General features: G+C 43.8%; 1 protein-coding gene and 1 long non-coding RNA gene across 2 annotated transcripts; one reads left to right on the top strand and one right to left on the bottom strand.

Moving 5' to 3' along the window:
* Window positions 1–955: 955 nt before the first annotated feature.
* On the bottom strand, window positions 956–8598 carry LOC124418053. Its single transcript, XR_006939592.1, has 4 exons — window positions 8446–8598; window positions 7218–7279; window positions 3952–5724; window positions 956–3648 (listed from the first exon to the last, which is right to left on the bottom strand). It is a non-coding gene; the product is annotated as an uncharacterized LOC124418053 (long non-coding RNA).
* Window positions 3975–12047, top strand: CYP2C23b (cytochrome P450 family 2 subfamily C member 23b). The gene is made up of 9 exons (NM_001001757.2): window positions 3975–4190; window positions 5503–5665; window positions 6463–6612; window positions 7479–7639; window positions 8052–8228; window positions 8484–8619; window positions 8876–9063; window positions 10584–10725; window positions 11220–12047. Exons 1-9 carry the CDS (start codon window positions 4014–4016, stop codon window positions 11399–11401), a joined length of 1476 nt encoding a protein of 491 aa, NP_001001757.2. The 5' UTR covers window positions 3975–4013; the 3' UTR covers window positions 11402–12047.
* Window positions 12048–13198: the final 1151 nt, after the last annotated feature.

Raw genomic sequence — 13198 nt, 5'->3', positions numbered from 1 at the left:
TGGATGGTACACAGGACATTGCATGCTTATGTGCAGGACTGAGGCAGGGCTACATGACTTTTCGTGGCAGATCTCACACAAAGTCATGTCACTTGACAACACAAAGAGTAACTTTCAAGCTTGGTTAATTCATTATTTGCCCTGTTGCTATTAATTCCCAGATACATCTCACAGCACATAGGAACATCTGTAAGTATAAAATGTTTCCAGGGAGCTGGGAAGCATCTATGGACATGTCAGTCAGTTGGGCAAGTGGTAATGAAAGAGAACCAGCAGGTTTCAGGCCCACTAAAGATGTCCCAGACAAAGAACTCAATGAAACAACCCAGGAAAAACAAACAAACAAACAAAAAACAAAACAAACAAAAAACCAAAGCCACTTGAGCTGTTCCCCCCTGGCAGGGCAGCAGCACTTGCCTGAGCCACCATGATAAATCAATACGACATACATCGGTAAATGGTGGATGTATTCCAGCATGACTGAGACACTCCCAAGTTACGCACTTGAGCATAATGAACACAAGAGACAGAAGCAAAAAGCAAAACTGTAGGCTCTGCTACTAACAAAAGAGGCTTTAAGGAAAGCAAAGGCACTACACAGCCACTGCTGTAGACACTTCACAGCTCCTCAGGCAATCCAAGGCATGGCAAAGGCAAATGAGAGTCTGGGATCGGAAAGAAACACAATTTAACTCCTCGCAGAAAAAGACAGGAACAACTCACTTACTGCCTTAAAGCCACCATTTCTATCCAAGAAATGCTCTGGCGTGAATTGATCTGGATCTGGATTTGTTTCAGTGCAGGGAATGTAACAGCATCCTGAAGTAGTAAACATTGAGAATGGGTATCCAAGTAGCTGAAGATAAACTTGCCAAAACCCAGCCACACAGTCTGCATCTGACTTATCTAATTTCTTCAAACGTAACCTGATCATTGCAGGAACCTCTGTTCCCTACTGCCATACGGCCTTCACTTCTCCATGGCAGCGCATACTCAGATTCCTGAGAATAACAAAGGCTTCCAGCACAGCTCAGGGCCTGCATTACAGACGATGGAGGCTTCTACCTTATTCTGTGACTGACCTATCAAATAACTTTGCGTGAGACAGCTTCCTTAAATTGCCCATCGTTGTCATCCCAAAGCCCAGGTTATTATAACCTTAATAAAGGCTCTGCACATCAGGACCAAAAGCACCCACTATCAGCAAATGGCTTTCACCAGATCTGGTATCCATTGCTTTGTTTCCAGGATGTGACACCAACATCTCCACCTCCCACGTTAATTAAGCACGTACATTTATATTGCTCTTCGTCGCTTAACCTCCTGTATGACACAATTGGTGTCATGCACTCGGTTTCGATCAGCTGAACAGAGCCTTTCTGAGATTTTATACTGTCAGGTTGTGAACATGTCCAGCATCACCTCTCTTGTAAGGTGTCACCGAGTTATCTCTAGATCTAAGTCCGTGACAGGGGGGGGAACAGGCCCCGGAAAATAACAAAAATGGAAACACAAAAGAGCGAAGAAGAATAAACTGAAAGGAAGCGGTACCGGCAGCTTGCTGTGCGACCCGGCCGGCCCCGGTCCCGCAGCAAGGTGCGCTCCGGGATAGGGGGAAGGGCGGAGAGCTGGCAGGTGGTTCTAACAACAGGAACACAACGGCAACGATCAGAGGACGACCGGTAATTCACTTCATCTAACCAAATCAAACAAAACGAGAGAGACAGGAGCATCCGAAATACGAGACAGTAGACGAAGTATGCTTACTATAGTAGACAGCACGGGGAAACGCGTGCTTTTCTCCGCAGCAAACCGAGCGAGAGAGAGCGGGAGGGCAGCTGCTCTACTGCCAGGATCTCCACCTTTCCTCCTCTGCCCACGAGGTCCTCCGGGAATGCCGCCCCTCCCCTTCCACCTGAAGACTCGAAATGCCCATAAAAGACGGTAAACGGAACCAGAACTCCCATTGTTTTTCATCGTGTTCTGATGTGGAATACCGGCCACAAAAAAACACAAAACCACAACATAAGGTATGCACTGTTTGCAAGGCATGCACACTTGTCAACTTACTGTCCCAATTCCTGACTTTCGCTGCCTGGCTTGGGGAAGGGCCTCTTCTCATTTAATCCTGACTATCATTTAAAGCTAAGCTCTATTCAAAGATGATCAGCAACAGGAACAACAGAGTGCTTTACTGCTGAGGTCACCGTACAGATCACACAACAGGTGATAAGGCCTGAACTTCCTTGCCCTTTCAGAGACCGAGCCAATACATAGCAATCTGTCGTACGCCCTAAATGACTGGAGAGCAGTTATGTCAGTGGCCTGGTCCTGAGTCAACTGAGTTGTGTTTTGGGTCCTCGGAGTTCAGACACAAATATTTAACCAAACTTTTTGTGCTGGCTGGTCAAATGGCATTTCTGAAGTCACCCGAAAAATAACGCCAAGGTCTGTGTCTTATCTTGAGTACTGCCTGCGTGGCATGTTACAAGTAGGCATGTTTTGTAAATTGTTGAATGCTGAATGTATCGTTGAATCTTAATACCTCTGGTGATGGCAAAGCCTTTGTCTTGCAAGGCAAACACTGACATTGTGAATTTTTGAGTGAGACCTTGCGTTGCTGATGGCTATCGACTGGCAGGCAGTTGTATTATTGCCGTACATAGGTCAGCAAGAGGAGAGTAATTACATTGCACCTGTACATATTGTTATCATTACACTTTTGTTTCTATTGTAATCTTCTGTCTCAGTAAATACTTTTGATCTCAACCCACAAGTCCTATTCTGTTTCCAGTTCCCTCCCTCATCCTACCTCGGGGGAAGAAGCAAACATCTGTGTGGCGTTCAGTTGCCTGATGGGTTAAACCACAACAGGTTGTTTTTGTTTTTTGGTACTCTTGGGCTTCTTACATGTTATAGTGACCCATTTAATATCCATTTTCCTCTTCTACATGCTTGATCTGCCAGAAAGTAAAGGAATGCCTTCCAGAGGTCCTGGCAAACTTGCGGATTTGTCTCTATTACAGTCTCTTGCTTTCGTGTGTCCCTACATAGGGGCTGCCCCAAGAGCAGTTGGAGCAGGGGCAGCTGCAGCAGCACACTCCTAATGCACGTATTTTTCCTCACTAAAGCACATCAAACACACACTCTTGTCTCAGAATTTGAATCTCAGAAACTGGATCTAGTTTCAAGTTTACTTACTACGTACACGTGAGGAAGAGCATTCAGAAGTGTAATAGATCACCTATGCTTTTCTGTTCTCTTAAGTAATTGCTATTTCATTCTGTCACTCCCTGATCAGAATACCATTAACTTCCACAGGTCTTTACATCTTCTCTGGATATTCAGAAAGTTTATTCAAACATCGCACACTGAAAGAGACCACAGGCTGCCACAGGGCTCTGTGCTTGGTGGATAACTTTTCAAATCTCCTGGCAAATGCTATGGACACTGTGGACTGAATAAAAGAGATCAGGAAAAATGCAGTTTCTTCCCTGGAAATCTGCATGCTTGACCTCAGAACAACGTTATTATTCCATTCCAGGAGTGGAGGTGAAATACCTAAGAAAACCTTGCAATGATGCTCTTATTTCAGTCCACAGCTCCCTCCACTGCGCGCACCTGTTGGAGGGGCTGGCAGGAGTCATCCTACACATAAGGAGAAGAGTTGAAGCATACACTCAGCAGCTAGGCTCTAGTATTTCTGCATTGTGAGATCATTTGGGAGCATTAGATCATTATTAGTACCACATGAATGATTACTCAAAGGCACACAAGCTGTACATGTAAAAAAGTCAGAGCAAACAGAGCAAACTTGAGTTCATCCCTAGTTTGTTCATTGTTCATTCTAATCTTGAGCAGATTAATAAGTAACCTGCTGCCTCAGCAGGAACAGGGAGCTGATATTGGCTGATTTAATCCATGTGCTTTTGTTCTACAGCTTATAAATACCTCAGGTTTGCAGGTCCCAGTTCAGACTCTTCTGACACTTGACATCTCTTCCTCTGCCCACCATGGAGTTCCTGGGATTGCCCACAATCCTCTTGCTGGTCTGTATCTCATGCTTTCTCATTGCTGCATGGAGAAGTACATCGCGAAGAGGGAAGGAGCCTCCTGGTCCCACACCAATCCCCATCATTGGAAATGTTTTTCAGCTGAACCCATGGGACTTGATGGAAAGCTTTAAGGAGGTAAGACTGTGTCTTTCTTTCCTGTGTTGTCTCCACTCATCTTAATTCACCAGAAAATGCCAATATTGTTTGACCAGCTGTCAGACTTGAACAGAAATGCTTCTGGATACGCATTTGCTTTTGATGTATTACGCTATTGCAGTAACAGAACTGATGCTGAGACCTGGACTGGCCTTACATCCGTACTGCCATTTGCAATAAATTTCTAGACAAGGTACTGATGCTTTTACCATATCCACCACGACCCTTTTATGCCCAACTCCTCATTGCTCTGGAAAAAGGGCCCAGCCCTGTTTTAGGGAGGACCTTGCTCTATTTTCTTGCTGCCTCTGCTCCCTGGCATGTAGGTATAACCTCCTGGGAGTGGAAGTTGTGAGTACAAGGGCCAAATCGAAGGAGTTTGAAGGTAAATGGTGCTGTCTGTTCCCTTCCCTGGATACTGTCATGCAACTGTCAAAAAAAAAAAAAAAAAACACCTGTGTTGCAGTGCCTGGGAGAGAATAGGTGGAGTAAGTTTGGCTGTGGAGCCTGTTCCCGAGGGGACTGTGATGGAATGATGGTAGATGGATGGGAAAGGGTTGAGGAATTACTTGGTTTCCAGACACTCTGAGCAGAGCTCTTATTCACCACCTGAGGACTCACTGGGGGCAAATCCCCGTCACGCTGAGAAAGCAGGCCTGTTGGGAAGTTCTGGACACACATACAGTCCCAGCAAATGCACACGTTGTAACAGTGGTATGAAACATGGTGGCCACATAGCGTTTTCCCAATTGTGAGACACGTAACAGAGCTGCACTGGTCGCTAGGTCATGGAATAGTAGATCTTCCAGTGTCACTGTCAACAACTTCCTTCTCTTTCTTCTTTTCAGCCTTTGTTTACCTGCCCCACGTTGCCAAGTAATAAGAGCAAAATAGTTCCTCAATCCATAGTACATGTGGAGGGCTCAGAGGTGTGTGCCTAGCACAGTTAGCCCTTGTAGATTAATTGTGCTTGAGTCAGTGTGTTTCCCAGTTCTCATCTCACACAACATTAACACTGACTAAGGTGAGCTTCTGCTGAACCAAAGCATGCTCCAGTCTTCTGCAGTGTGAGTGACGGCGTGCCTCCCACCAGGATGAAGTTACGCTGGTCTAGGGATTGGTGCAAAAGGGAAGACAACTTTTGTCTGTCACTGTGGTGCACAATCTGCAAATACTTACTGAGGAAAAACAAAAAAACAAACAAAAAAAGAACCTCCATACGAAGCTGCAAATTTATTTTTCCATGATTAACATCCAGATGTGTTGTTCCTTGTGTTCTTCCTTCCTGCAGCTCAGCAAAAAGTACGGTCCTATCTTCACAATACATTTAGGCCCCAAAAAGGTGGTGGTGCTGTATGGCTACGACGTTGTGAAAGAAGCCCTAATTGATAACGGAGAAGCCTTCAGTGGGAGAGGCAATCTGCCACTTTTTGAGAAAGTCTTCAAAAGCACAGGTGCGTCCCAGGTAACACTGCCATACAGAACTCATCCTGTCATTGCAACAGGAATCCACCTGTGAGGGCAGTGGAGGAGTGACTGGAGGGTAATACACTACATTTCTACATAAAAATTAGGAATAAAGCATTAAAAGCCCAACCCATTACTTGGGCCTAGCAGTAGGTTGAAGCCCTGGAGAACTGTTTAAGGTCCTAGGTTGCCTTCAGTGAGTTCCTTTCGATTTTCAGCACCATTCATATTCTTTCTACAGTTTCGTCCCCAAAAGGTGCCCCTAAGATCTTACTGTTATTCTTCCATTTCTGAAAATACTGGCAAAGTTCCTACAGCTCAGGAGCCATCAACTGAACACAGCACTGACAAGCAAATACAGGCTGTGCTAGTTAAGGGTCCTACTCAAGATTAGGCCCTGGGCTCATTCGCCATGACAGTTCCCAGTAGACCATTAATCCAGGCAGATGGATATCCCATGGTACTATTTTTTTTTTTCCCGCAATGTGATTATAATGTGTGAAGGTGCATCACTGCACATCTGGGAATTTGTCTTAGCCACCTGCTTGTGGTCAAGTTGACTTTAGCACCAGTGGTCCCTTTCTATTGACAGCCCATTGTCACTTCTCTTATTCTGGAAATAAACGGTGGTGCCTTGATCAGATTGATCAATTTGTCACCTCCATAACTGCAGGAAGGTTAGGGTTTGGGGCATATCCCAATTGTGGTAGACGCCTATTTGGGGGACTAGCAGTAGCGTGAAAATCTGCTTCCTCACAGAATCTGTTTTTCCTTCTTATGACAGGCATTGTGACCAGCAATGGGGAGAGCTGGAGGCAAATGCGACGATTTGCCCTCACCACCCTGCGTGATTTTGGAATGGGGAAGAAGGGCATTGAGGAGCGAATCCAGGAGGAAGCTCGTTTTCTGGTGGAGAGGATCAGAAACACACACGGTAGGATATTGACATGTATGTACTGGGAAACCTTGCACATCTGCAGGGAGAAAGACAGCAAGGGGTGCACCACTGTTTCATCAAATCTTTGACCCAGGAAGTGAGCATACATAGAATTGCCAAGGTTGGAAAAGACCCACAGGATCATCCAGTCCAACCATCCACCCATCACCAATGGTTCTCGCTAAACCGTGTCCCTCAACACAACATCCAAATGTTCTTTGAACACCTCCAGGGTCAGTCACTCCACCACCTCTCTGGGCAGCCCATTCCAGTGCCTGACCACCCCTTCAGAGAAGTAGTATTTCCTAACATCCAGCCTGAATATACAGCTCCAGTTTCTGCTATTTTAAACTACACATGCATTTCTGGTAGGATGTAAACTACTATTTCTTTTAAGCACCTCCCGAGACTGGTAATACCCTGGACACTAAGCTTCCTTTCCATAGACAGCCTTCATGTGTGATGTTCTGCAAGGAGGGAAAAAAACAGATGGATCCAACAGGATGCCAAAGTACTACTGTCCTCCATGAGCCACTAGAAAATTCAGAGTGGATTCACACATAAATATCCCTGGTACAACCAATCTGAGAAAACGTGCTCACCTGCTTTGCTCTTCTCCTGTCAATAACACTGCACTGCCAAGCCTCCATATCCAGGACAGGGACTTAAACAATTCAAACAGGAAAATCAATTAATTACAAGTAGAGAAGAACCATTTGGATAAGCCACTCACTATCTTCTTAAAGGACTAGAAAAATCTGGGGCTCAAGTGGATACAAAACTTTCACATAGGTATCAGGGTAGGAGATGATGACTGAAATAGTGAAACCAAGCTACTTTTTTTTGTTTATTTTATGTTGCAGAGAAACCTTTCAATCCTACTGTGTTTTTAACGCATGCTGTTTCCAACATAATCTGTTCCACTGTATTTGGGGATCGGTTTGACTACGAGGACAAGAAATTTCTGGATTTAATTGAGATGCTGGACGAAAACGAAAGGTACCAGAACAGAATACAAACACAGGTTTGTGCAGTTTCATTGCATTAATAAACATACTAATGATTCTGGTTTTAAAATGAATATGTATTCATGTTATAAATTTTTCATTGGTATGAACTTCCTTAAACATGAAAATGAATTTTGAAGGCCACAAAGTCGGTTACATAGCCAATTCCTATTGTGCTTATTTTTTTCTTTAAAACTTTCTGTACTTCCAGCTGCATGCCCAAGAAAGGATATAATTGCTAAAGCAGCTTACATTATGTCATTGTTTGAGTATAGTGAAGCCATGATGTAAAAGACATTAAAATCCAATTGAATAATATAGACCTACATTTCCAAAACAGTTCACACCTTCTCATAGTAAGAGTTAGGGGAGCAATTTATAGTAAGCACTTTAACCAAAATATGCTTTTCCTTCCTTTTATTTTCACAGCTCTACAATTTCTTCCCAACCATCCTGGATTATTTGCCTGGCCCTCATAAAACACTAATAAAAAGCATTGAAACCGTTGATGACTTCATTACTGAAATCATAAGAGCACACCAGGAATCCTTCGATCCCAGCTGCCCTCGAGATTTTATTGATGCTTTCATTAACAAAATGCAACAGGTAATGTAAGAGTGAGTGAGCACTAGCCAAAGCTAGGAAAGCTGTAGATAAACCTCACTGAGGTAATTCAATACTCTACCCATACTATCCCAAATGTCAGTATAAGAACTCTTATTCCTGACGTTCTGGGGAGGGCTGTATTTTTCAAAAGACAGCTCGGGGTGTCTAAAAACATACAACATAGGCACAAGACCTCCTTTGGGGAAAAGCTTCTTACCATTTGGACTCAAAGAATTCTGCCACATTTTCCTCCAGGAGAAAGAGAACTCTTATTTCACTGTTGAGTCCTTGACCAGAACCACACTTGACTTGTTCCTTGCGGGAACGGGGACAACCAGCACCACACTGAGATATGGACTTCTGATTCTCCTGAAACACCCAGAGATTGAAGGTAAGAGGAAAGGCAATGTTTACTTGAAGCCATATTATAAACCAGGGGTTCCAAGCGCACAGTTTGTGTCACTACCACTGGTGGCAACAGTCCCTAATAGCAGAGATGTCCATCGGCCTTAGCTTTACTTCCAGGAGAGAGCCATCAGTACCAAGTATGTTCAGATATTCTTGGGGGATGGTGAAAAGCAAGCTTTGCTGCAACGGTCAGGAAAGGTTTTGGGAAACATCCAGTCAATTCACTTATTCCCTAACAGAGAAAATGCACAAGGAGATTGACCGTGTGGTTGGCCGAGACCGAAGCCCCTGCATGGCAGACAGGAGCCAGTTGCCATACACGGATGCCGTCATCCACGAAATCCAAAGGTTCATTGATTTCCTTCCAGTTAACCTACCACGTGCTGTGATCAAGGACACCAAGCTCAGAGACTATTTTATCCCCAAGGTCAGTTACTGGGAGATATGATAATAGCTTGAAAACAATGATGTGATAAATGAATCACATTTTACTTAAGTTTCAAACACACCGGAATGCAATACAGAAACAGAATAATTTGGTTTGGGATGGGAGTCTATAAATTCTTCACAGAGTCACAGAATGGCCCAGGTTGGAAGGGACCTCAAGGATCATGAATCTCCAAACCTCCCCCTCCCCAGGCAGGGCCACCAACCTCCACATTTAATAGTAAGTCTTACATCCCTCCCATTGTATTTGAAAAAAAGCTTTTCCATTCTCTGTATGAAGAGGGAGATCAAGTTTCCACCCCCCCTCCCCCAAATGTAAGCAATCAAAGCTCCCATTTAGTTGAAAGCCATATGAAATAGTCTAACCAACCTTATTGTTAAAATCCATTACAGAACATCTTTGCCATACTTATGGAAGGCTTTTTTTTTTATTTAATAACTGCTAGCTTTAACCTGGCTACACTTGGCCTAGTCAGACAAAACATGCTCTTTTCTCTGTTTACAGGAGTAGAAAAGGACTATTTCTGGAGGTTGGCAGCCCTGTCAGTGGCATGGGGATTGGAACCTGACGATCCCTGGGGTCCCTTCCAACCCAAGCCATTCTATGATTCTATGATCATAGCATCATAGAACCACAGAATCACGAAGGTTGGAAAAGACCTACAAGGTCATCCAGTCCAACCATCCACCTATCACCTACATTTGTCACTGAACCATGTCCCTCAACACAACATCTAAACATTCCATGAACACCTCCAGGTTTGGTGACCCCACCACCTCCCTGGGCAGCCCAGTCTATGATCATGAATCAGTTATTAGCAACTATGTCTTTCCAGATGTTTTTCTTTGCAAAGGCAAAGAGCACTTCTAACTTTACTCTAGTATAAGTGAAATTAATAGATTCATTTGAGCAGTTTTACACATCAACAGGTTTTTCATAACACATGTGCAGAGTTAAGTGTTCAGAGCTCTAAGTTTTGTGATGATCCTTTCCCACCCATCTGTGTGATACTGATGGAATCTGAGAAATCTGAAAAGATAACTTATTCTCGATCATTCCTCGTAATCATTCCAGAGAACCAAAACGATCCTTCTGAGGTGCTATTATACACCAAGATGCAAATTCTATTCCCTTTTGTGAATCAGTCTTTCAACTTTTTACTTGCAATACAAATAATTATTACTGAATGAATGGCAACTATGGAAAAAAGCAGCTAGTTATCTCCTAGATATGGATGAGTGCTGTTGGTCTCAGAAAAAATTGTTTCTCTAAGCCTTCTAGATGTCCCCCAAGACTGCAACGCTCACCAGTTTTGCAGTTCTACCAGCTTTTCTCATGACATTCTAATACTGCTAATTCTGACTGACAGTAGTGCATAATGGAACCACATAGCAGTTAAATCCAAGGGGTTGCTCGTGTATTCAGCTCTGGGAACTGCTCAGTGGGGCTTCACTTCGGCATGTCTCCGCTTCAACTTTCTTCTCTCTGCACTAATTTAGGACACCATGATATTCCCTTTGCTGTCTCCCATCCTGCAAGACTGCAAGGAATTTCCAAACCCAGAAAAATTTGACCCAGGACACTTCCTGAATGCAAACGGCACCTTCAGAAAGAGCAATTACTTCATGCCATTCTCTGCAGGTAAAGAGCTCTTTCTACATCAGATCCTAGACTATCCTCTCCTAGAAGCTCTCCAGAGACTTCAGTGGCTCTGTCATCACGATCTGAACAGTGATGATCTGCTGGTCACTTCTGGGCAGCTCTACCCCATGTACTATGGTTCGATTTACCTCATTTTCTTACCAAGTACCAGAGCTCCTCCAACGCATTCTACAAGAAAAGATGCACAAAGTGGCACTCGTAGCCATGCCACCCCTCTCTCCTAACTAGCCTTAGAAGAGCAATAGAACAGGAAAAACTGAAGCCTTCGAATTGCATCAGCCCACCCACTACTCTCACACTGTTCTGAACACCGAGACCTTAGTTTAATTCTGTTCACTTCCCCAGAGGCATCCTTCTGGGTGCTACCTGCCCATTCAGAGAAGTCCGAACTTTCACGGCAGAGGGATTCAAATCAGTTACCGGCAAAAGTACTCTACCATCACCTCCTTTTTTTCCTCATTCTTTCCTTGCAGGAAAACGCATCTGTGCAGGAGAAGGGCTGGCCCGGATGGAGCTATTCCTGTTCTTAACATCCATCCTGCAGAACTTTTCTCTGAAGCCTGTTGAAGATCACAAGGACATTGACATTTCTCCAATAGTCACCTCGGCAGCAAATATACCCCGACCTTATGAGGTCTCATTTATTCCACGTTAGACAAGTGAAGACAGCTGCCACCTCCCAAATTCATGAGAACTCTTCTTGAATGATAGTCAATGCCCAGCCTGATGACACTGAGACACTCAGATAATTTCCTAGATTCTTTAGGGACAGAAAAGGTATGCTTTTAAAGAAAAGTCATTGTATGCTACTCTTATAATCAGCACAGCCAGCTCTAAACAGAATCCAAGTGGGCGACTGCACAAGGAAAGTGATAGTTCCTTAGGGAGAATGATAGAGGCTTTTTGCACTTACGTTACCAGCTAAGGTTCCTGTCTGGTTCCCGATGTTCCAGGGTGCGTGGGCTCTGAGAACTCTTCTGCTGCCACTGCTGCTGCTGTCCCCATCACTGGATCCTCTCAGCACAGTAGGAAAAGAAGCTTGCTCTGTAGGGTTTTCATAGAGACTACTTCAAGCACATCTCTCTCTGTGTTTTCAGTTTGTTTGTGAAGGAAACCATAAAGCAACACAGAACCACTTCACTCCATCAGAACATGACTATCTACAATATTCTTGTCTCAGTACATATCACCATCCATTGTGTGGAATGACTTGATGCAATGGCTGGGCAAATGGGTCCTCTCTTCTGTAATTGTAATGAAGGGCTGTGAAAATAAAGTTTACACTGCAATTTTAAGAAGAAGTAATGCTCCAAGTAGTTTTCCTGATAGTCCTGAAAAATGTGTTCCACTGGAAAACTTTTCTCCCCAAAGCTTAGACTCCCAAATGCTGTCCAAAATAGGTACATATCTGACAGTTTTATTTCATTTGTTTCTACGAAATGCATTATGGCTTTAAGACATGATCTAGGAAACTTCCATTGTAAGAATGAATGTGGAAGAAGGCTGGGCTGAGCTTATTAGTCCTATCAGAACAAAAACTGCGATCACAGCCCTGCTCATTGTGACAAAAGAGAGTGAAATAATACCAGGATCTCCATAATGCCATATACAAGCTGAATCGCAGATCACTAAATTAGTTTTTAAAACACAAGTTAAAAGGTGCGTATGGACCGACAAAGATAGATCTATGGATGCAGGACTGGCATTCCCCAAACTGATCATGTTCTCTGTAGCTGTATAATCAACAAATACACGATCAGCAGGGTGACGTGGTTAGGCTGGCATTTTACAGGTTGTATAACTAGAAAGATTATCACAGAGGAAAGTGATAACAAAAAATACATGAAAATGCTCACCTGTGTCCTAGGCTCACAGAAAAACTCTAAAGGGAGCAATCTCCAGAAAAAGATTCTTCCCCTATGGCAGTCAGCCCTTAAATGGGGTTTAGGAGAGGTGCAGTCCGGCTCCACCCCTTCCAGTCACACAGGTGAATTGTCTTCACCTGTGTTCCCACAGCTGACTTCGTGTTTGCCTCAGGTGATCAATCAGAGGTTCAGGCTGTGATTCAACAGTTCCCATACAGGAGCGTACAGCTTACTGTGACTGCAGTGAGAACAGAGCTGAATCTATGCTATGCAGAATAATATAGCACTTGTAATATCACCACAATGGCATGTTAAAGCTTTACAGAAAAATCAAACCATGCAGGATTTAAGGATCGCACAGGCATGGTTTCTCATCCATACAATACACACACACAAAAAAATGAAGGTATGCGAGTACCTGTTAGGATTATGGTCCTGTTGCTTCAGGCTAAACTGTGAGTAAGGATAAAGCCATAAGGAAAGACACAAATGTGTCTGGAAGAGAGAGGTGGCATAGCAACATTTCAAACAAGAAAGAGCACCAAGGTTAGAAAAGGCCTCCAAGATCATCCAGTCTGACCATTCAC

The sequence above is a fragment of the Gallus gallus genome, chromosome 6, assembly GCF_016699485.2.
Source record: "Gallus gallus isolate bGalGal1 chromosome 6, bGalGal1.mat.broiler.GRCg7b, whole genome shotgun sequence".
Classification (NCBI taxonomy): domain Eukaryota; kingdom Metazoa; phylum Chordata; class Aves; order Galliformes; family Phasianidae; genus Gallus; species Gallus gallus.
The sequence above is the reverse complement of the archived record's forward strand: the minus strand, read 5'-3'. Positions and strand labels throughout refer to the sequence as shown.